Here is a 24,688-nt window from a genome sequence, read left to right as displayed (position 1 = left end):
AATTAACTAACTGTCTTCTAGAATCTTTCCCGACACAATCAAAACTCTCTAACCCCAAATTCTTCCCAAAGAATCAAAATCAAATTCTTGTAGGAAGCTAATTTCAGGGCACAGGTGATTCCATTTTCTCCCGAAAATGCACACTTGGGGGAAAGGGGACGACTCTTACCAGCGTAGGTTTTCTAATGGATCAATGTGTTTGTTTCTTCCCGTAGTGTCATGCATCGACACCGCCCAACCAAGGAGAAGCCTTTCTTACGATAAGCTTCCTCCAGAGCCCATCAGTCTAACCGTTCTTAAATTGGATGGCTCATCTTTTGGTACATTGCGGTTCCTTTCATGTTTGATCTGTATGACATTCGTATTTTATTCCTGTCTATTTTATGTCAAACGTTTTCATTGTCCAGGATTATATTTTTTTTCTAGTTTTGTGTTTATAGGAATTAAGTTGGCAAAGACAGGGACTGTTGGCGAACTCAAACTTGCTGTGGAAGCGGCATTTGATCATTTGCCAAAGAAGGGGCCGGCTAAAGTTTCATGGTAATTTCGTTTGCATGTGCTTTTTTTTTTGTGGGGGTTCCATGGTTATTTGGTTGTTTGATTAGTATGTAGGAGTGGTGGCGAGTATTGAGAATTTTGATTGGTCCAAAGGATGTATAAAAATCTTAGGCCTTGCGTAGCTCTGAAAAATTAGAGTTAATCAGAAATTTAGAATTTTTATATCATTTGTACTTCTCGAAATATTTTTTTACCATGTAGTTATCTGATAAATGATTTTGATGCCATGTGAAAGGTATCGCACTACGATATGATGTGCATTAACTTGAATTGTAGTGCTGTGAAGATTTGAATTTCATCAGTTGTCTTAAGAAATGTATGGCACCAACTCAATATTTGGAACTTTGGGTCCAATTGTAGTACTGGTTGACTGCAGCAGCTTAAATTGCATAATCGTCTTGCATGGATTTGTTGATGATTTTCCTATTTCGATAGATAGTGTGCAATCTATATCTGGATGTTTCTATGATTACTCACTAAGTAATGTTGCCAATAGTGTAGGACTGGATGTTTTATGGTTCACTAAGTAAATTGTTGTAAAAATGGCTGGTTGCTTATACTGTGTTTATTTTATGTGGTCTATACTTTTACAAATTACATTTGAAAATAATATACAGGGCGCATGTATGGGGGCAATTTTGTCTTTGCCATGATGGCCAGAAGTTATTGATTGATAGTGATTATATAAGAATGTGTGGGATCCAGGATGGTGATCAGGTTGGTTTACTGATTGGAACCGATAGCCATTATCACTAATGCACTTACTTGTTCTTATTGAATAAAGTTTTGTGAACATGATGGATATAGTTCACTTAAACTTCTAGCTGTATGATAAATGTGCTCCAGTGGGATGGAATTCTCAGACATGATTTCATGCTGCCGTAGAATAATCGAGCACTCAAATACCCAAATGCGCTAGCCTTTTTTCCAAAAGTAATAGAAACATTATAAATCATATTAACTGATATTTCTTTCATAAACTATAGCTTTTCTGAAGCAAGTAAAGTTTTTGGCAAAAAAAGCCGCAATAGTTGAATTCCTTCTTTGCTTTGTCAATAAGTGTCTCTCCCTTCTACACTTCTGAAAATCCTTCACAGTATTTGAACTTGGTTTGGAAACTTTGGACTACAATTCACATAATTTGTTCGGTTTAAATACGTTCCTTATCTTTGTGCACTTTCAGCTTCAGTTCGCTCGTCATGCGTCCAATTATGACAATTTAGTCACTGTGTTTGATAAAGAAGACAGTGATTCAGATTATGAACTCAAGTATGTAAGTTGTCTATGCTCATATCTTCTTGGTTCTTATGTAGTCTTTGTGGGGGCTATATTACTTGGCAGCTCCATCATGAGTTATGTGCTGATCTAGTCAATTCCAGTTGGCATGTTAGAACTAGGTTTGATATACTGAAGCCTACTCTCTGGAATTGAAAATCAATTTTCTCTGTGTCTTTCTCTCATCGATAGTTTTGGCTTTTACGCCAAGATTAAATCTCTGTCTGATGTGTCTAGTTGAGTCACTTTGCAGTTCATATGGCTACAAGGGAAGACAACAAAATGGTGAAAAGAATAATGTTAATGGTGGGCAGAATGTCGATAATGTCGAGTTGGAAAATGGCGTTCATTCACAATGTGAGCACAAGATAACTCACATGTTGAGAGGGTGGTTTTCATATAGGAAGCTGCACGGTGCCCCGATGAGGATTGGAGATGGAACTATTTTTTCAAAATTTTCCAATAGAGGACTAGGAAGTTTAAGGAAGGTGATAAGATCATACAACAGCAAGTATGATTCCCAAACATAAACTTGCAAAGTTGAATAAATACCATTGTACTCCACTCGGGTGGATGGATTTAGATTTGACTTGGATTTTAAATGACAAGATATGGAAATTAATGGATCCGAAATGACAAGCTTTGGCGCGAGTTTCAAATATCTCAAACAAAGGAATGTAATATATCTGAATGATGAACTTAAAAAAAATTTAATTTCTTTTGTTTTGCCAAACATACTTGATGATTTGGATGACTGATTATAAATCCATATAACTCAGATGTATCAATCCAAATGCAACTGCGGGAGTTCTTGACCAGATTCACAAGGGAGTCAACTGTGATTGAAATTGTGCTTTTAGTAATAATGCATGGGAGGCTGGGAGTATCTCTGTAAATTCTTGACCGCATTTGAAGTAAAAGAAAGACTTGGTTACTATTAAACGTGTTAGGTGGCAGATTTGGTTACTGGAATTGGATGATCTTTAAGGCTTGCTCCTGTTTCTTAAATTCACTTGTGTGATTGATATTCTTGTGGTAATACTGATACATCATGTTGGAGCTACTTGGGCTCCTTCTTATAATGTAACTGATGTCAAGTCCTCGTTTATTATTCGGATCAGTGCACGCTGGAATCAGATTAAATTGGAAAATTATTGAAATCGTAACACACAGAGGAATATCTACAGCATGAATAGATTATTGTAGTGTGTTTAATTTTTCAAAGTTGTTAAAAATGAATATGAAACTAATAATATACAAAGGAAGGTTCCCTAATGGAAAGAAAACAAGATGAAATATGCCACTTCATATATATTTGGGTTTGGACACTTCCAAATGTTCAAAGTTCTTTACGGACAGCGGAAGTGAGCGCTGTTGGGCTTTGAACATCAAGACGGTGTAAAGTGACAAATTTTTTCAAATTGCCTTATTTTAATAATAACTAATTAATTTTAAATATTGCAGTAAACTGTAAAATTTGTTGAGATATCAGGGAAATAAACGAGGTGACATCGCAGCGGAACATCATAAGTGATATCAACAATGAATAAGATGAACACCAATATTTATAGTGGTTCACCCCAATGTTGAGCTACGTCCACTCTAAACCTCTCAAGGAGATCACTTCTTTATTAATAACAAAGAAGACAAGAGAATTGAGAATACAAAGTATTTCACTCAGAACACTCTGATTTTAACACTCACTTTCTCTGAACTAATCCTATTCCTTCCAAGGATAAACACTCCTTAAGAAATCTCACACTAAATTCTTTGTCTCACTTCTACACTTATGATTGTATATGAAAGATTTTGTGTTTTGGTGTGATTTTGAAATGAAGTATGGATGGGTATTTATAGGTGAAGTTTAGGGAAAAAAAAAACAAAATTAAAACATCATGGCTTACCTCATAATTTTTTACTAATCAACACATGTGTTTATAATTCAAAAACGGTGTTCTTTGAATTCAAATTTAGGTGGCTTTGAATTCAAAGATTGCTTGCTTGATTACATAGCGATTCTCCCCCTCAAGCCCATTTTGTGAATTCGATCAAACCTGCAACAGCTCTACAGTATTCCAACTTCCATTTCGGCAATGTCTTGGTCATCATATCAGATCCATTTTCATCCGTGTGAATCTTCTCAAGTTTCAACAACTTCTTCTCCAATACATCTCGTATCCAATGATAACGAACATCAATATGCTTTGATCTTGAATGCATTGAAGGATTCTTTCCAAGATGAATTGCACTCTGACTGTCACAGAACAACTTGTATTGATCTTGAACAAAACTTAATTCCTCCAAAAGCCCTTTCATCCATAACATTTCCTTGCATGCCTCAGTTGCTGCAATGAACTCCGCTTCAGTGGTTGATAATGCTACACACTTTTGCAACTTTGACTGCCATGACACAGCTCCCCCTGCAAATGTAATCAGGTATCCTGATGTAGATTTCGGGAGTCAACATCTCCTGCCATATCTGCATCTGTGTAGCCTATAAGTTCAAGTCTAGATCCTCCAAAACTCAATATATGTTTAGAGGTTCCCCGTAGATATCTGAATATCCATTTTACTGCAGTCCAATGTTTCTTTCCCGGTTTTGAAAGGAATCTACTCACTACACCTACTGAATGAGCTAAATTCGGCCGAGTACATACCATGGCATACATCATATTTCCAACAGCTGAAGCATATGGAACACCTTTCATTTCTTCTTCCTCATCCTCTGTAATAAGACTCTGTTTTGAGTTCAACTTGAAGTGGTTGGCAAGAGGACATCCAACTGCTTTGGCCTGGTCCATGTTGAATCTCTGAAGTACCTTCTCAATATACTTTTCCTGCGACAACCAGGTCTTCTTGGCATACCTGTCTCGATGGATTTCCATGCCAATAATTCTTTTTGCTGGCCCCAAGTCTTTCATAGAAAAAGTCTTGCTTAGTTGCTTCTTTAGGCCTTTGATTTCAAAAGCATCTTTGCCAACAATCAACATGTCATCTACATAGAGAAGAAGCACCATCAAATCATCATTAGAGGTATCTTTGACAAACACACAATGGTCTGCAGTGGTTTTCTTGAATCCCTGTTGAGTTATCACCGATTCAAACTTCTTGTACCACTGTCTTGGTGCTTGCTTGAGACCGTACAAACTCTTTTTTAATCTGCACATGAGATCCTATTTCCCCTTCTCTGCAAATCCCTCTGGTTGCTCCATGTAGATTTCTTCCTCCAAATCCCCATGAAGGAATGCGGTCTTGACATCCATTTATTCCACCTCCAGATCGAGCTCTGCTGCTAACCCTAGCACAATCCGGATGGATGTCATCTTCACCACAGGTGAAAATATTTCGTCAAAGTCGACCCCATGTTTCTGTCCGAAACCTTTGACGACAATCCTAGCTTTGAATCTTGGTTGACTACAGTGTTCTTCGTGCTTCAATCTGAACACCCACTTATTCTTCAAAGCTTTCTCGCCTTTCGGCAACTTCACTAGCTCAAACGTCTCATTATCATGCAATGATTGCATTTCTTCTTGCATAGCCTCCCCCGTCAGTTAGCATGATATATTCATATATGTCCGTTTTCTCCACAGCGATAACACTTTACGTTGGCATATCTCCCCGAGGACTTGCTTCTTCTTGGCTTCTGATTTGTGTTTTTCTTGATCTTGCTTCTACCCCTTGACTCAGCAGCCAAAACATCTGACTGTGAGGTAGAGGAACCTTGAGATCTCCGCCTCATCTCTTCATTCAAGATGCCACTCTTGATGAAGTCCATACTCACGACTCCTCCTGGTGCTGTGTTCGTGAGTGATACTTTCAGAGTCTCCCAAGACTCTGGCAATGAAGCTAGCACAATCAGAGCTATCACCTCGTCATCAAGTTTTATGCTCATACTTGATAACTGCTCCACGAATTCTTGAATCTCGTTCAGATGATCTGCAACCAAAGTTCCTTTTTTGTATCGAACCTGGACAAGCTTGCTCAAATAGAACAATTTGTTGTTGCCACTTTTGGAGGCATATAGTGTCTCCAACTTTGTCCAAAGCGTACGAGCATGTATCTCGTTAGAGATGTGATTATACACGTTGTCATCGACAAATTGTCGGATGTACCCACAGACTTGTTCGTGCTCGAAGTTCCATTCGGCATCTGATTTATCATCTGGTTTAGACTCGCTGAACACCGGTAGGTGCATCTTGGTGACGAATAGAAGATCTTTCATATTACTTTTCCAAAGTTGATAATTAGAGCCATTAAGGCTAATCATCTTGCTTGTGCGTACCTCCACCTTTTGTGACTGCTACCAACGAATTAATCGTCAAAGCCTGAACACAAAAGAACTATTTCCCTAATATTGTCTAGAAAGCCTTTTCTGATGTGGAAGTTCAGACAAGCTGCAACCACAGAGCATACGAGGACTTCCTATAGTATTTGAGAATCTAGCTCTGATACCAGTTGTTGAGATATCAGGGAAATAAACGAGGTAACATCGCAGCGGAACATCACAAGTGATATCAACTATGAATAAGATGAACGCCAATATTTATAGTGGTTCACCCCAAGATTGAGCTACGTCCACTCTAAACCTCTCAAGGAGATCACTTCTTTATTAATAACAAAGAAGACAAGAGAATTGAGAATACAAAGTATTTCACTCAGAACACTCTGATTTTAACACCCATTTTCTCTCCACTAATCTATTCCTTCCAAGGATAAACACTCCTTAAGAAATCTCACACTAAACCCTTTGTCTCACTTCTACACTTATGATTGTAGATGAGAGGATTTTGTGTTTTGGTGTGATTTTGAAATGAAGAATGGATAGGTATTTATAGGTGAAGTTTAGTGAAAAAAAAAAAACAAAATTAAAATATCATGGCTCACCTCATAATTTTTTACTAATCAACACATGTGTTTATAATTCAAAAATGGTGTTCTTTGAATTCAAATTTAGGTGGCTTTGAATTCAAAGATTGCTTGCTTGATTACATAGCAAAATTACCCTATTTTTTGCGTATTTCCTTTGTTTGGAAAATTTGTTTCATGCTTTTCAAAACCATTTTGGTAACTGGAATGGCCTCTTCTATTTGCTTCAAAGCTCAAGCCACCATGTATATTAATATCATAGTGAAATAATTAAAGCGTCACCATATATCCTGCGAATAAAGAATGTACATGTATTATTTTCTATATTAAAATTATATCACATTTTGGTCTCTATGTTAGCACGTTATTATTTTCAGTCACACAAGTTGAAATTATTTCCCAGGTCAATGGTTATTAATAAAAGGCGTTTCCAATACTTATTATAATACAAATGAGACAAACGAATCCTGGAAAATACAAAACATCTCACAATTTGAATACCCAATTTTCATGCTTTGCCGTCCTGGAATATCAAGCTGCGACGCTAGAGAGCCCCAACAAGAGCTTCACACACAATAACTTCTTTCACCACGGAATCAACAACACACGAACTTAACAAATCAAGTTTTCATCACAAAAGCAACACATCAATGCCAAGACTTCTCTATAAGATAACCCAGGAGATCTAATCAAAAGAATGCAAATATACTCAACATAAAACGAGAACATGGGTGTGCACCAAATCTCACTTCAGACAAGATGGAAGAGTGGGTCCATGGCAAACAAAACCCATAACAACATACACAATTACCAGCAGGAGTATCACCAACGCAACCCTGCAAAAAAACAGTCACATATAACTGGCTTGGAGACAGTAAAAATAACAGGTCATCTTATGACACACTCACAAAGTGAATTCTATATCAAGTGGAAACAGCAGGATATTAAATAAAAAACTTTTACTACATCTATAAGTGCATTTGTTGCAATAAATCGTGTAAATTCTTAAAAAGAGGAAAATGCAAAGTCCATTCAACTTACGTAAGCCAAACATTTCTCCACCAGACAGTCCTTCTGAAACGTCGTGTCTGCTTCCTGAATCTTAAAGTGTTTCCTTGCATAGTGGCAGTCTTATCGACCAGCAGCTCTAACCGATCACCCCTGTCTAAGACTTTATCGATATTTTCTATCATGACATTTCGCACCTGTTATAGGTCACAATTAAAAATTTGACCTTTCACTGCTTCACAGTAATCAGAGACCAAAAGAAGGAATCATAGAGTAAAGCTGTTAAGTCAAACATTTTGCTATATTAGTGTGAAGAAGATAGAGCAGGCTACATTCAAGAATGAACCAGGCCCAAACTAGAACCCGACCATGGTGAATGGTTTGGTTAACCAGGTCCACAAGTTGGCGGTTCCAACCCTCAAACGAGACACCATCCCAAAACTTGACTCCGATCAACAGACAGGTTTAACAAAGTCATTATGTAGGTGGTCCCAACATTTAATCAGCATGCCGTTAGACTGGGCGAAGGATTGGAACTTTCCCAACCCTTAAACCACAGGTTCAATCGAGCAGTTCCTGGACTGCTTGTTTACCCCATGGTTCAGCCCCTTTGTTTGTAGATGGCCACGATTTCATGATAGCTTTTGTAAAAAGCTAATATTAAGTGGTAGTTGGTTAATAGTCATAACCCCGTTGGATTGAGTTGACAAGTCTTACCCAACCGGTTCAGCCAATCTTTTTTCAATAAAGGACCATGTTCACTTGACCATTTTTTATCGATGGCCAACATCAAAAGGCCATTAAAAACCGGCCATGTTCCATTTTTGTAGAAATCTTTTTGATAATTTAACTTATGTTCATGTCTAAAATCTATAAATACCTCATTACTTAATTTTTTGTCACAAACAGCTCTCTAATTCTTTCAACTTTTAAGCCCTTGACTCTTTCAATCCTCTCAACTCAAGTGAAAATTCTCTAAAATCGTTCTGTTCTATTCTCATATCATACTTCATTAATTCGTATTAAATTCTATTATTTATTTTAAAAATCAAATAGAGAGTTCAAGTTCATCCAGCAAAGATGAGGGAAAGTTAGCAATTCATCAACTCAACACCTTCACCTTCACCTCAACCGCAATAACCATATCGATATAACCGATGTTAAGTAACATCATACCTTTCCAACTCAATAAAATATGAGTGATGTCCCAACCCAATGAAATTGAACGTACAGATTATTACAAGATTTTTTGAATATAGAGATGCATTAGGTACGTAGTTTTACACAAAATATAATAGTACAAATGTGTATTAATTTTTCCACCAACAGATATGTTTAGTAGTATTTGTAAAATTCTAAAACTTTTATTGACGTTATTGAACAATTATCTGTAGTTTATTATTCAAGTTCTCTTTTTTTTTTAATTATCCAAGTTCGAACGAATTGTTGTAACATTGCAATAGTTTTAAATGAAGACTCTAATGATGAAATTCAGTCTCATTGTGTTTTAAAAATGAAAGCTGAGTATTATTACCTTCCAGAAATAATTTACTTGATTTTGCTTTAGACCGTAGGCTTAAATTCGATGTTTTGTGAGGAATGTTAACCATATTTATGTTGCTTTAGTTCTGATTAAATATGACTATCTCCTAATCCTTCATTTCTCCTACATAATATTAGAGAACATTTACATGATATTTATAAAAAAATATTGTTTTATGCTTGTAGACGTGTTAGTCTACAAGAAACAATTAAACATACATTACTAGCAGTAGAAGTAGCTTTGCTAAACTTACAAAAACCTCAGTCTGTAAAAGAATTGGACAAAATATCTGAGAGGATTTTCATGTTCTAGTCAAGAATTTGAATATTTATTTTACCACTAACTTTGAGTTAAGTTATACAGAGTGATTTCGCAATAGCGATTGCGATTCTAGTTTGCCTTGTCTCAACAGTCGCTGTGGAACAAGTTTTTAGTTCTGGAGATAACTTATTGGATGAGAAGACATTTAATCATTTCTCTCAACCATTGCTCGATGATTGGACAATAGCCGCAAAACGAATACAAGGAAAGGCACTTCTGATTCTCTGAATGGCAAGCAAGGTGGATTCGACACGAAAGCAGCAATCACAATGGAATGAGAGTGATTGAGTCACGACATTTTTAAGGTAAGAAACTACATGGGCTTTGATTCTTCTACATCTTATGAGAATATGTGAGCAACTTAAATTTAAAGTTCAAGCAATTTTTTCCCTTTAAAATTTACAGAATTAAATTTTAGTTGGTAGTTTTTTTATGATTTAAGTTTCAATCTTTTTTTAATACTTAGGGTGAATTTTATATACATAAATTGTAGCTTAAAAAACACTTAATTGAGTCCAAGTTTTTAAAGTGCTACGGTTTTGGTTATTGGATAAATGTTGAAAATTATTTTTGTTTTTTATTTTTAAATATAAGTAGAAGCATAAACCCAGAAACCATAAATTCTAGCTTTTAAAAAGCATTTTTTAAGTGTTTTTAAAATAGTTTTTGTAACCAAACAATACTTTTAAGAAAAGCATTTTTTTTTAAAAAAAAGTGATTTTAGCCTGTTGATTTCTCCAACCAAACGGGCTCTTACGCTCGAAACTTTGAGTCCTTGAAACCTTTTTTTAGTTTTAAAATTTGAATGGTTAAATATAATTGATAATTATTGTTCCTTAGTTTTAATTTTAAATTAAGAATCAAAGGTCGAAGTGGAACGATAGTTACCCAAAACCACCATTTCAAGGGCGGTTCCTGGAGCCGGCCAATAACCACCATGACGGATTATGATTTAAGGGTTTGGAAATCCCGATCCTTCGACCTGCTAGTTCCAACCAGAAAACCCGCAGGCCAGGACCGCGGCCTAGTCTAAAAGAAGTTGCAAATTATTGGCATGGCAATATGTGTATATAATCTAGTGTCATTTGTTACTTTGCCCATTTAGAGAACTCTCAAATCAAACCATCTACGTATTTCACCACTACATTCAAGTGATTGGAGTTGGAATGATTTAAACAACGAAACTTAAAACATGATAACGTCCTGTAAAACTTTGAGGGGATGAAAACTTGACTAAAACAGAAATCTAAGAAGACATCTCAACAAGAGCATGAATCCCCTGTATATGATTCCAATATCTTTAGTTACCTGACTCATTTCACCTCTTAGCCGGTTTATCCTGTCAGCATTTGGATCATTGGAGTAAAATTCCATTTGCTGGCCGAGGACCCTTGAAAATTCATCATTCATGGCATAAGCTTGTGCCGACAATACAGCTCGGCCATATGTCCTCACAAATTTTTGATGAATGTCTTCCAGAAATTCAAAAGGAATTCTCCCTGCACAGGTGTCAAAGTATAAAAAAAAAAAAGGTTTGCTCAAGCACATAACAAAGGATGCATGACATATAAATCATGAAATTGCCAAATAACTAGAAAAATCTCGTTGTAATTATGCAAGTGTTGGGACTGCAAAGTGCCACCTAATCAGATTAGAATGCAGAACTGAATAGCCATTTGAAGTAATTACCAAAAAAGAATACCATGTAGCAACCAACGCCATCATGCTGCATCAGGCATTGTCCCAATTAATTGCGAAAATACCAAATCCTACGCAAATGCCGAACAAAATATCCAGTGGCTGGTAAAGTACCACAATGATCAGCGGACAACTGCTTTAACTATGGTATATTGCATAATTAATATCATAGGACTACATCCCTCATAAAGTTAATATGAATCTAGTAATCATCCCATCCAAACGCCAGCATTTGGCTTGTATTCGTAAGTATATTTGCATACTCTGCTTCAAGCCTTGAGCTCGTAATATTTACAAAAGATTCCCAATCATGTGTTTTAGACATCACAGTATAATTAATTTACTCACTAAGTAATATGCAAACAAAAGCTTTTACTCCATTTTAATCCATGATTTTGTTAATGTGGAAACACCAACAAGCTAGGAATAATCTTTTTCTCTGTACAATATAGTTTCTCTGACGCTGCAGGCATAACAGAATTACTGACACCTGAATTTATAAAATGAAAACTTGGTAAAACGTTTTCAAAAAAAAAAAAACACCCTCCAGCAATCAAAACAAAACCCAAAGAGAAAAATATCAACGCCCAGAAAATTAGGCATATTGAAAACCTCAACAAAACAAGACAACTTTCAAGATCCATATGTGCAGCCAGAGATGAGAATACATATACAAGGCATTCTCATAAGCATCCATGATCCATCCATACGTTAATCCAGAAACAAAGTAATGAATCGCATTTCAAATTCCACGTTCATGAAACAAAAAAGCCATGATATCCATCTCCAAATTCCGATATGAGGCCATCTTTATGAAGCTAATCTTAAGCATAATAAAATTTAATGAAAAAAATCGAGAAAAACAAAAATGAAGAAAAAGATCAAAACTTTTCTCGTACGTCCAGCTGTGTCGTCCGCCATACAAAGAACGGTAAGTCCATCTGTGCGTTTGACATGGAAAATGTAGCGATCCTGAGAATAAGAAACGTTGGTGTCGTTGTTTCCAGGGATTTTCTCTAGGATTTGGCGCGCAATGGAATTCGCCGTCGTCGACGCGGAGCTGAATTCCGCGAGTACAACGGGCCCACGTGCCACTAGCGCGTACAGAATCGCCATTCCCTCTCTTTCTGGAAGGCTCGCCCTCCTTGGATTCAATTTTGATTAAACTATTTACTGAGAGAAGGGGGCGTCGACCACTTGACTTTTCCTTATTACAGAGTGTTCTTATTTTTATGAAAATTGATTTATATATATATATATATATATATATGATAAAACAGAGAAATATTTTAAATATAACATATAATAATCACTTTAAAGGATCAGAAATCAATAAAATAAATTAGGTGAACCCGGTACACATAAATACCGAATTTTCGGTATACCGAGATTACCGTACCGAAAAAATGCCGAATTTACCGAATTTTCGGTATACTGAAGATTTCGGTACGGTTCGGTAAGAATACCGAAATTTTCGGTACGGTAACGGTAATATTTTAAAACAATAAATTCATAAAAATGTTAAAATGTAATGTTTTTTCGGTATAAAAGGTATATACTGATATCGTATCGAAATCTCGGTATACCGTACAATTTCGGTATAATCGATATGCTAGTTATATTTATCGAATTTCTCGGTATACCGATTTTCAGTACACCGAAACTTTCGGTACGATATACGGTATAGGATTTTCGATACTGTACGGTTCGATATATCGCCCCTACACATATCTATTGCAATGTGGGAGATTTAGGAGTTATGATGTCCAGTATAAATCATTAAAAAATTACAACAACATATAAAAAATTTCAAGCATTCTCGATTTACATAACTCTAATGTCTGAAAATTTTCACACTTGATTTAGACATTTCTATTAAATTTTGTGATGTTTCAACTTAATACTTTACATTAAATATAAATAAAAGGATTTATTTTATTATATTATATCAATATATTAAAATATTTTTTAGTTACTAAGTTGTAATTTTAGTAGTACATATATAGATAAAGATTAAAATATCATTTATTATATATTTATAAATATTTTGAAACTATATTATATCTGACTATATAATTTATTAATTGCTATATCTTTTTGTTAATAGGTAATTTTACCAAATACTTATTTATTATAAAATAAAATGTTTATGCACAATGTTATTAAAAAATATAATAAAAAAATAAATTATGTCTTGCATGCCGAAAAATTTGCATTTCATAGGTCAATAAGATTGTGTAATGTTTGTCTCCAAAATTATTGCAAAAGCCATGACTAATCGACTGAAGCATTTCTTCATTCATATTATTTCAGAGGAACAAAGCGCTATTCAGCTGGGTAGATATATTATTGATAATGTTTTGATAGCTTTTGAATGTTTGCATACTATCCAAAGACGTGAGAGAGGTCTTGTGAACAGAGAGAGATCATGATATGGCATTTTGACAGGAAGGATGAATACTTTCAAATCCGGTTAATTATAAGATTGCTATGAATATAGAAAAAGATGGGAGTAGCGTAGGGTCATATAATTGTGCATCATCTTATCAAAGATTTTGGAACTTGAATCTCCTCCATAATTTAAAATTCATGTGTGACGAGCCATTTTTGAAACACTATCTAACAGGGTACATTTATGTGTGCGAGGGATTGCAAGAAATTAGCGGAAGAATGTTCGCATGCCCTTTGGTTATGTAAAAATGCACAAGAAGTTTGGAAACTTTCTGCATTATGTCCAGTTTTAACTTGTTTTAGTAGTGGACATTTGTTTGATCTTTTTTTATGGGTAATGGAAAAAGGAAATGCTGAAAAATTGGTTGTATTTGTTGTTGGGATACCGTTTTTCTCATGCCCAAACGCAATGAAAGTTTTAAAATTTTATTTTGACATTCAAAATATTTGGACACTTTGTGTGGTTTAAATTGAACATAAAACATTCATAGGGAGTTGGTAATATATTAATTCACTCGACTCCAACTATTCCAGTGTTAGCAGATATAGTTCTTGTTGAAAATTCCTACGAACTTTCTTCAAATCTTCTTCTTTAATCTTCGAATCAGGTCCACGACCAGATTACTTGTTCTTCTTCTAATTTGCAGTGGACCTGATTACTTGTTCTTCTTCTAACTTTTACTAGAAAATTAGAAGATATTTTTCGCTGAGATAGAACACGAAAAATAAATCGAATCAATATTATTATTAGGACAAGCCGAATTTCTCTTGCAACAAGAAAGAAATTTCGAGAGCCGGTACACTTTGGTCTTGGGAAGAGCCGAAAGTACATGTGTAAGAAAAACTTCAGATGTCTTTTGTAAAATAAGAATAAAAAATCCTTATAATTATTTACTAATAATTTCTTTACTTAATTAATCTAATTAATTAAGTTAATTAAAAGATTTCAAAAAAAAATGCATCTCATGTCATGGTCAATCTCGAATAATGCACGTATATTTTGATAATATCATGCATCAATATTATTTTGCTTTATGTACAAATTTTTGAAATTTTGATATCATGAATATTTCCATATTACATAAATCAATATCATATTTTATAAAAACTTAATGGGCTATATTTTAACTCAGTTAAAATATAATTTGATTATTAAAGCCTATTTGAACTTTAATAAATTAGCATGATGGACTTGTACTCTTACAAGCTCATCATCCATGCTCTCATTATATTAATCTCATCATAATCTCGACATGTGATCAAATATTATCGATGTGACAATTTCAACTTATTTGTTATTATGATGTACACTTTAATTTCGAGATCACCAATGTCTAAATAAGACATGTTTACTACTTCTGACTATTTTAGCAGTCATGCTCTCAAAATTTCTATAAGCTTTTATAAAATTTATTTATAAGCTTATCGACTGATCATATCAAATTTATTTCTTATAAATTCAACTCATTGAATTTATTATCTCAACGGAAAAAAGTAAACCGGTGCTTGTTTGACCCTCAATGGTTCAGGGATACAACTAGCCGTTGGTTCACAACTCTTTGTGATTCAGGACAATTTTTTTTATTCGGGTTTACCCTAATTTTCTCACATCCCATTTATCAACATTTGATCATGATAATGTAAGAACCCATTTTCTAATTAAACACATCGAATCATGGTAAGAGCGTTCATGGTAAGAGCGTCTAGTAACATCGCCCCATGATTCCCTAAGTATCACTGATAGTGCCTGCAAGAACCGGTCGGTTATGATTAACGTACAGTACGGTCCCTTCATCTCATATATCCCGATCGAATGTGCAATCATTGGTTCATCGAGGGTTGCATATTAATTCGATAGCTATGTGATACAATCATGCAATATTCATAGTGTCATAGCATGCACAACTAAAGAACTACTTCCCTAATGTACATCCCACACTCTGGTCAGATATTTCATGCACTATTATTTCGTTAGATCACATAGAATATCCACACTCGTAGGTGAGTGGTGAATTCCCGACTACAATGCACTGGCTCCTACACATTTCGCAATTGAACCCAACATCGCCACCTTGTGACCCCCGCGGAGTCGGTAAACGAGTCAAATCACAATTTTAGTATGTAGAACCTCAGTGTTGTCCGAAGTCGTAAGGACTAATCATGTACATTCAAAACCACAGACTTTTTCTCTCGATGAATGATAACCACTTGGAAAGTCCGAGGGAGGGTTGTTCCGTACAATCATCGTATGATTACCTATTTGCATGATTGGACATCTCTATGCCCTTACCATGAAACACGGTACACAACATCACAGATGCTAGTCTCAATCTCAAGCGACATTTATCCTTGTTTTAGGCGGCTGAATCGACTAGGAACGAATTTAGAATATACAATGTTTACAAATGAGTTTCAAGATCGAATTATAATTCATTTGTATTAAAGTTTAATCAAGGACTTTATCTATGCTGATTGAATGAGTATACATATAAAGTAAAATGAAACCATAAAAGTTAAATAATATTAAAATAAAAATTGTTTATTACACTTGAGTCAATAGATTTCCTAGCCAACAGCTGGTTTATAGGACATCTACTCTAACATCTGTGATGCTATGTTGGAGTATATGGTATGGTCATAATAAATGGGATTTTGATATCTGGACAGCACCAATAGAGGCTATGGGTTGCGCGAAAAAAATGTGGGGATCCTTCTTGTTGTGTAACAACACTTTTCCTTCGGTGTGGTTTGATTCAACTCAAAATGTTTCCTGGCAAGCCCCTCGTTCGGGAACCATCAAAATGAACATTGATGCGAGTGTCAAACAAAATTTGGATTATTCCTTGTGGGAATAGTCACTAGGAACAACACTGGAATGATTCTTTTTGCGAGTGCAAGAATTCTTTCTGAACATTTTGAACCTTATCTTTCTTAAGTGTATGATGTGTTGGAAGGTTGCAAAATCGCTTTAAGAGACGCAAGCAAAGATTGACTTGTGGAAACTATTTTAATTGAACAAATACGAGTAACATGCATATCATTACAAGGAATTTCTATTTAACACCACCCATAATCTGCCAATGAAGTAACTTATGTTATGGCTACACATGATCTCACTATTAATCTTAGAGCATCTCCATCAGCCTCCTTAAAAACAAAATTTATCTTAAAATTTATATTTTGTACTAAAAATACTTCTACATCAGCTACTCAATCAGATTCCTATATTCAGATTTTATGAACAGTGAACCAGTAAATTTGGAGAATGAAATTCATTTCCTAAATAATAAAATATTATTTCACTCTCATCAATCTCATTTCTCAATTTTCCCTTTATTTTTCTTGTTTTTTCTTCCCTCTCAAGTCTCAATCCACTTTCTTTTTCTCTCTCAATTTTTTTTTTCTCTATTTTATATATCGGCAAAAAATCAATGGAAGAGCACCTGATGATATAACAGAATTATGGTTCAAGGAAAATATACCGTCAAAATTCCGGTATGAATTGGTCGATTTGGTTTTTTTCTGGTATTTTGGATGCCTATTACATTTTTGTGTGTTATTCATTATACTATTTAGTTTGTCATTTGGCATATGGTTATTGTGGAGAAGATTGAAATGTTTTTATCTTTTTTATTGTTTACAACTTTCTAAATCGTCTTTGCTGGAATCTTGATCACTTATAGTCAATTTGCTGGTAATTTTGTTCTTGCGTTTATTTTTTGTGTGGATATATTTGAATGATGGACATTATTTTAGGTTATGTTTGTATGCTTCCATGGACATTAAATTTCATTTGTCAGTACTATGGATACTCTAGATGGTGACAGATTCTTCACTCAAATTTTACAAGATGAAGATCCAAACCTTCTGAATGATTTGGCGACGGTTATTCCGACTCCTCAAACTACCCCCAAAGGTACTAGTAAATAAACTCGACGAGGTGTGAATTTCACTCGTGAGGAAAAAAAATATTAGTTAGTGGTTGTCTTACTACGAGCTTAGATGCAAATGTGGAGAACAATAAAAAATTCACAACATTTTGGAGTATGATACATCAATACTACCATGAATGCAAGGAGCCTAACTTTCAAGAACAAACTGTTCACTCACTAACAAATTTTTGGAGCTCTATCCAACGTTTAGTTAATAAGTTTTGTGTTAGCTTAGCTCAAATTGAAAACTTGCATCAAAGTGGTCATAGCGAAAATGATAAGGTACATTTTTTTTTGCTCAAATTTTTATGTTTGATATCCAAGCACTTTTGGATTCTTTTATGATAGTGATGTGTATGTACTTTTGAAAAGCATTCTTTTGATCATGATAAATTTGTATTCATTGCAGATTAAGATGGCAAATGCTAGCTATAAAGACAATGAAAAAAACGAATTTACATTTGAGCATTGTAGGGCGATATTAAGATATCAACCAAAATGGATACTACAGAAACAAGAAGTCAAGGAGAAAAAAAAAAGAAAAAAGAAAAGTCACTTGCGCTTCTCCTTCTACCCTAGAGACTATAAATTTGGGAGATGAAGACATCTTTTCAAAGTCACCTCTTTGGGAGAGACCACATGGCACGGAGGCTCAACAAAATCAAGAGAAGAAACAAAAGCACAAAAAAGAAAAAACTATACAACTAGAAGCAGTGGTTGAGAGAATAGCCAATGACAAAAAGCAACTTCATGATGAGAAGATGACCAAAATACATGTTAGAAGAAATTGAAAACGAGAAGATTAAGCTGAAAACAAAATTGAAAAAGAAAAAGAAAAAGTGAATCAAAAAGACCATTTGATCACGATGGTAGAAGAAGAAAAAGATAAAAATTAAGATGATGGATATTAGTGGATTGGTTGCAGAGAAACAAGAGTACATTATGAAACACCAGTTACAAATTCTTCAAAATATGAAGATTTGATATTTCAGATTTTGTACTTTTGGTTTTATTTTTTAAATAAACTAATGGATTCTGGTTTTTGGAACGAAATTTTAATTTTTTTTATGATTTGTAAATATGTTACTTCATTACGCAACATTACATTAAAACCAACTTAAATTCAAATGCAAGAACATTTTAAATAAAATGTAAAACTGTTGACAAATTCAAGCATGTTTTGTATTCAAAATATTTTTCAAAGTTTGGTTCAAAGTTAGACTACCAAACTTTGAAAACACATCCATCATTCACACTTCATCAATCCCAAAATTTTTCCTATAAATACCATACATTTGCATCCATTCAATCCATCCCAAGACAAGCAAAAACACAAGCAATTGAGTCTTGTATAGCCTAGTCATTTAGATAAATTTTAGTATGCTCTGTGGTTGCGGCAATGTCCGATCTTCCACATCAGAAAGAATTTTCTATTTGATTAGAGTTGTGTGAGTTCCACTTTGAAAGTGAGATTGAGTATGTCATCCAAGGATAATTATTCTTGAAGTTCTTGGTGTCCCCTAAGTTGTTCCTGGGAGAGTTGTTGTTATCTCCTATTGTTATAGGAAGGATTTGTACTCATTATTGATATAGTGGAGATTTCTTTTGTTGGACTTCGGTCTCGTGGTTTTTTCCTAATTTGGGTTTTCCACGTAAAAATCCTTGTGTCATTTTCTTCATCATTGTTGATATCGTGAAAATATTTTGATCCGACATTATCGCTAAAGGGAAAAGAATCAACGCTTCCGCTGTACGAAAAGTTATTTAACTTGGCTATCTTTCAGAACAAAAACACATATTTTAGTTTATATTGTTTCACTCTTCAACTAGTAGCATCCGCTGATGTTCAATAATATCAAACTGGAGTTGTGAATGAGATTTTTTGTTTCTAATGCCACGATGGCATTGACCGAAATCCACAAATTGGGTAGTGGGATAATGGGAAATTGGTTCCAGGTTTGTATTATCTTCTCGATCATAATCAAGCTCATACGCTCTATAGCATGAATCTTTCTCATTCCCAAGTATCATGTTATGCAATATTATGCAGGTCGTCATAATAACTTTCAGTATGCATTGAAAAAATATCGTGCCGGTCCACGAACAAATGAAAAGCGTGCTTGAACAACTCCAAAGGCTCACTCAACATCTTTCCTTGTAGATTCTTGAAGGGATGCAAACAATTGTCTTTTACGACCTTGTGGTACTGGAATACTTTTGACACATGTAGACCATGGAGGACAGATTCCATCTACAAGATAGTATCTCATAGTATAATCATGATCATTGATTGAGTAGTTAACCTTAGGAGCAAGACCTTCAGCATTTACGGTTTTCAGCATAATTATCCGAGTATTAGTCCAAATGAAATGAAACCAATTTCATTAAAAAGCTAATACATAGTACTTGAACTTTTATGCTTTGAATTTTGTCCAAATCCATTTGAAAATAGGGGCAAAATCATCCCGAAGTGAAATGAATTTTCAAATGAAAATATAGTTACAGTTGTTTCCAACTCAACATAAGAAAAAAGTAGAGACTTGTAATTATGAATAAAACGTGACATTACAGAAAATTGGTGAAACAAGTTATGTTCGTATTTGTAACGATTATGAGTCATTAGGCTAAACCAACATGGGCCTCTGCCCATACCTATGTACCACTACTGATCATGGGTCGTTAGGATGGTCCAGCATGGGCCTGGAGGGCCTGGGTTCAAGTGTTGGGGGAGGCGAAAGAAACAACATTCCAGGGGTGGGATATTCTACGAGTGACGGTGAATGGACATGGGCTTTGGCCTATGCTGGACCATTCTAACGACCCATGATCAGTAGTGGTGCATGAGTATGGGCCGAGACCCATGTTGGTTCAGCCTAATGGCCCATGATCGTTACAAAAAAGAGGCGTCTTTTTTTGTAACGATCATGAGCCATTAGGCTGAACCAACATGGGCCTCGGCCCATACCCATGCACCGCCACTACTGGTACCAACACTTTAGGGATCTAGGTAGTTATGTCTGGAGGTCCTGTGTTCAAGTGTTGGGGGAGGCGAAATAAACTACTTTCCAGGAGTTAGATATTCTATTAGTGACGGTGTATGGGCATATGCCAAGGCCCATGCTGGACCATCCTAACGACCTATGATCAGTAGTGGTGCATAGGTATGGGCCAAGACCCATGTTGGTTCAGCCTAATAGCCAATGATCGTAACAGTGTTAGCTCAATGATATGGGCAGGTGTTATGACATTTTAGTGTGGTTTTATACTAAAAAATATAGCCGTCGAAGGAAAACGGATGTTGGAGGAACATAGCCTTTGCAAAAATAAAACTATTACAAAGATAATAATAATAAAAATATGGAGAGAAAAATAATAATAATAATAATAAAATATAAATACATGATAAATTATAGGGAAGCTGATGTGCTGTGTGGTGAAAAATAGATATCTAAATTTAATAATGTAGTTGTTTATCATGAAATTTGCGGGCGTGCGAATTTGTGAAATAATCTGACTTCTAATCAGGCGTTGCGAATCTCGATTCGATCGTTTGTTCTAATTCCCTCGAAATAGCTCCAAAAATAAGAACATGAAATGAGGAATATAATGTAATTAAAGGAGAAATTCATAAGCAATATCAATATTTATTATGTCGTTATAAATTCGAACAAAGCTTTCACATGAGAATTGGATGGACATTGCTAAAATCTATAGAAAAAAATTGCTGGAAATGGAAGTAAACAACAGACAAATGAGAGAAATTCTGCAGAGAGTTTGCTATGGATTTTTTGTGAATTTGTCGAGAGCCTTTTCTGATTCTTCCTCTCAGTTTTTGTTCCAATCCACCGAACGATTTGATCATATTCCACGATCGTCCAACGTGGATCGTGGACCAACTCCTCCAAACGTGGTCTTCAACTTACCCCTTTATGGACTTGTCTATTGGGGCTCTCCACATTTTAGGGCTTCTATTATCATTGGGCTTCAAAGATTTTGGCCAAACAACTGCCCCCCTAGCCAATTTGGGCCAATGGCTAATTTGGCCCATTTTGGCTATTTGGCTGCTTTGACCAATTTGGCCCAGTGGGTAAGTTGGTCATGTCTTTAGTTTGTTCGGTCTTTTAGCTATCCAGAGACAACGTATAATCAAATGGTCGAAAGGAATGGTTCTACGGACTTGAAGAAGAATTGACAGCTGAAACACATGTTTCTTCCTCCAACAAAGTGTGCATTCCTTGAACCCCATCCTTATCTCTCTTTTCCTCATTTCCTTCCCCCAAATCTCTATCGGAGGCCACCGATCTTCCCGAAGAAACCGCAGATTACATCGCCTTTGTAATGCCATCCAAGTTTCTGAAAATTGTCATCATCAAATTTCTTTACATCAAGCCACCTCTTCTCAAGATAGGTATGTTTCACCATTTTTCCCAATCCTCTATCACAAAAACACAGTAGAATTTGCCACATTTCATGCTGCTCTCAAGGTGTTTGTGTCTATGTTTGAATGAGTTTTTTGATGAGCAACACCTTGCAACACTTGTGGCAAGGGATTCCCATAGATGTGTCTGAACTCCTTGTAGTGCTTCCTCACATATTCCTCCAATTTTGAGACATCTTGCCTTCTAAAAATATCTCAGAGAGCACCACCGTCAACGTCTTCAATATTTTCCAACATGTTTCTTGAAATCGGCATTTCGTAATTTGCACATTCTTCCTCTTGGGACTTTTCCACTATTTCAGAAGCTTCCAACAATTTCTCCGGACCATCATTAATTATGTCACTCGAGCTCACTACTTGCACCTCAACAGAGCAACTTCCTTGTTGTGCATATTCAGAGCTTGGTCTATAGTTTGTGCAACTTATATAATCTTCCATGTACTTACAAGAAATTCACCAGCACAAGGAATTGTGATGCTCCACCAAATTCACTGAGGATGAGATCCCATTTTTTGGATTTCTTAAAGATCAATGGAGATGAAAAATCCTCATGGTAGTGCCGCCGGCCAATCCAAAAGAAAATTGCCAAGCTTTGATGAATATCTTTTTTGCACTTGTTTACCATTGTTTGGCAAGTGTCTTTTATGATGTGTAGAGTTGGAAAAGTAGCTTGAAAGCCAAATTTTGTTGTTGGAAACATGTTGTTTACCTTATACATGCTGCTTGGGATTTGTTTTCATGTATTTGTATTTCTGGGATGTCACGTTTACAGGGGAAACTCTGCCCGGATTTCTGTAAAATAAATTAAGAACAACGGCTAAATAGCCTGTTTTCTTCAATATTATCACAACATGTTATCACCATTGCTCATTATCACTCATACTTTCCAAACACCATCAAAGTATCGAAATATGTAATAAACGTGCTCTATACGTCATCAATTCGGCTATCAAGACAACACATTATTCTATTAAAATCACATCAGCTGCAAAGGATTTCATGAGCAAATTTTCTTTTTATTTATTCACATATGGTCCATCACTATTTGCAAGCAAGTTCAGCGGGGAATGGCTTAAAAGCCTATTCCTCGCATATTACAGAAACTTTCTACGAGTCAATATCTCAAAATTAGCCAAAGTGGCTATCCAGCCTACTTTGTACAATACTTCTCATCTATTCAATCTTTATAAAACATCTGTCTCCGGCTGTCGATCTTTCATCTGAGCCGGAGCTAAGATTAAATCCTCCATTTGTAACTCTTCTTCCTTGCTACCTCCATATTCCTCCTCAAATATTTTCTTTTCTTTGAATGATTCCTCCACCTTAGATCTGCGCTCAACAGCTTTTTCTCTCAACAAACGTCGTTTTTGGGTTCGAGAAAGAGGTTTTGTAAACTTTGGATGTTCTACCCGCCTCCATACGCCGTCGGGAACTGCTCTAGGAGGAACAACGAAGCGGGACTTCCTCTCATATTTTTTATCAGTATCCAGAAAGGATGGCCTCTGTCTTGTCTTCTGAAATAACTGCCGGTCAGCTCTCCTCTCGCCATTCATCGACCAAGGATGTGGGCCCCTTCTGAGGTACTGGTTCCCTGGCCTTTTGGCCATGGATTCCCTGTCATACCTCATATTCCTCCCAGTATAATGCAGACCGCCTCCACTGTAATAGTGGTCTTTTTCATGAACAGCTTCTGTCTTCTTCTCCTTGACCTCAAATATCATTTTTAGAGGTACCCAACACTTCTTTATGGTAAATCTTGGTTTGATGGACTTGTCCCCGTACCCGTTCCTTCTCCTCTCATTGATCAAGAAACGCAAGTCAGTACTGCCCATGTTCACATTGGCTACCAGGGGAAAAGGATCTTCATCCACTATCATCGCTTCCTTTTTCTCGGGAAATTTCAGGACTCTCTTGTTGATTCTTTCCTGCAAGACATTCTTGAACGCCCAACAAGCATTAGTATTATGGTTGAAGGAATTGTGATACTTACAGTAATCTCTTCCTTTCAACTCCTCCTTCGTGGGTAGCTTGTGATCTGGGGGGAATGTTATGAACTTCTCCTTCACTAAGTGATCGAAGATTTCCTCCGTCTTAGATGCATCGAAAGTATAAGGAGTTTGCACTGGAGGAATGTTTTTCTTGGAAAGTTCTTCACTCTTGCGCTTCAATAAAGGGACAGTGCGTGATCCGGAATTTGCTACTTCTGCCAGTGCAACTTCCTCCACTTCCTGGAAATAAGAGCCCACTGTAGACTTTCTTTTATGACTCTCTTCTCGTAACAATTCATCATACTCTGAAACTTTGGCCGCAAGTTCATAAAAATCATGGAATTCCATCCCTTGGAACTTCTTTCTAAGTTCAAAATCGAGTCCTCGCTGTGCCATCTTCACGTATTCTGATTCAGGGAGGAAATCTCGGCATCTGCTTCTCACCTTCTTGAACTTACAAATGAAATCATTGGCAGATTCTCCCGGTTTTTGGACCACCCTTGACAATTCCGCTATACTAATCTCAGGTACTGTCCGGAAGAATTGTGTATGGAATTGACGTTCCATATCGTGCCAAGTCATAATAGAGTTTCGAGGTAGTGTTGCATAC

General features: G+C 35.8%; 2 protein-coding genes across 5 annotated transcripts; one reads left to right on the top strand and one right to left on the bottom strand.

The window, feature by feature from the left end:
• Nucleotides 1-6: 6 nt before the first annotated feature.
• On the top strand, nucleotides 7-2,846 carry LOC142551063 (uncharacterized). Of its 4 annotated transcripts, none has more exons than XM_075660106.1 (5): nucleotides 7-320; nucleotides 441-540; nucleotides 1,176-1,275; nucleotides 1,742-1,827; nucleotides 2,613-2,846. In XM_075660106.1, the coding sequence occupies exons 1-5, from the start codon at nucleotides 137-139 to the stop codon at nucleotides 2,677-2,679; spliced, it is 537 nt and encodes a 178-aa protein (XP_075516221.1). In that variant the 5' UTR covers nucleotides 7-136; the 3' UTR covers nucleotides 2,680-2,846. The 4 variants fall into 4 exon arrangements, with proteins under 4 accessions (XP_075516221.1, XP_075516222.1, XP_075516220.1 ...); XM_075660107.1 differs by lacking the exon at nucleotides 2,613-2,846 and adding an exon at nucleotides 2,087-2,368 and having other exon boundaries at nucleotides 10-320; nucleotides 1,742-1,831; XM_075660105.1 differs by lacking the exon at nucleotides 2,613-2,846 and adding an exon at nucleotides 2,087-2,588 and having other exon boundaries at nucleotides 12-320; nucleotides 462-540.
• A 4,325-nt stretch (nucleotides 2,847-7,171) lies between these two features.
• On the bottom strand, nucleotides 7,172-12,472 carry LOC142552372 (vesicle-associated membrane protein 711-like). Its single transcript, XM_075662148.1, has 4 exons — nucleotides 12,169-12,472; nucleotides 10,880-11,070; nucleotides 7,741-7,904; nucleotides 7,172-7,535 (listed from the first exon to the last, which is right to left on the bottom strand). Exons 1-4 carry the CDS (start codon nucleotides 12,383-12,385, stop codon nucleotides 7,445-7,447), a joined length of 663 nt encoding a protein of 220 aa, XP_075518263.1. The 5' UTR covers nucleotides 12,386-12,472; the 3' UTR covers nucleotides 7,172-7,444.
• Nucleotides 12,473-24,688: the final 12,216 nt, after the last annotated feature.

The sequence above is a fragment of the Primulina tabacum genome, chromosome 7 (assembly GCF_025594145.1).
Source record: "Primulina tabacum isolate GXHZ01 chromosome 7, ASM2559414v2, whole genome shotgun sequence".
Classification (NCBI taxonomy): domain Eukaryota; kingdom Viridiplantae; phylum Streptophyta; class Magnoliopsida; order Lamiales; family Gesneriaceae; genus Primulina; species Primulina tabacum.
The sequence above is the reverse complement of the archived record's forward strand: the minus strand, read 5'-3'. Positions and strand labels throughout refer to the sequence as shown.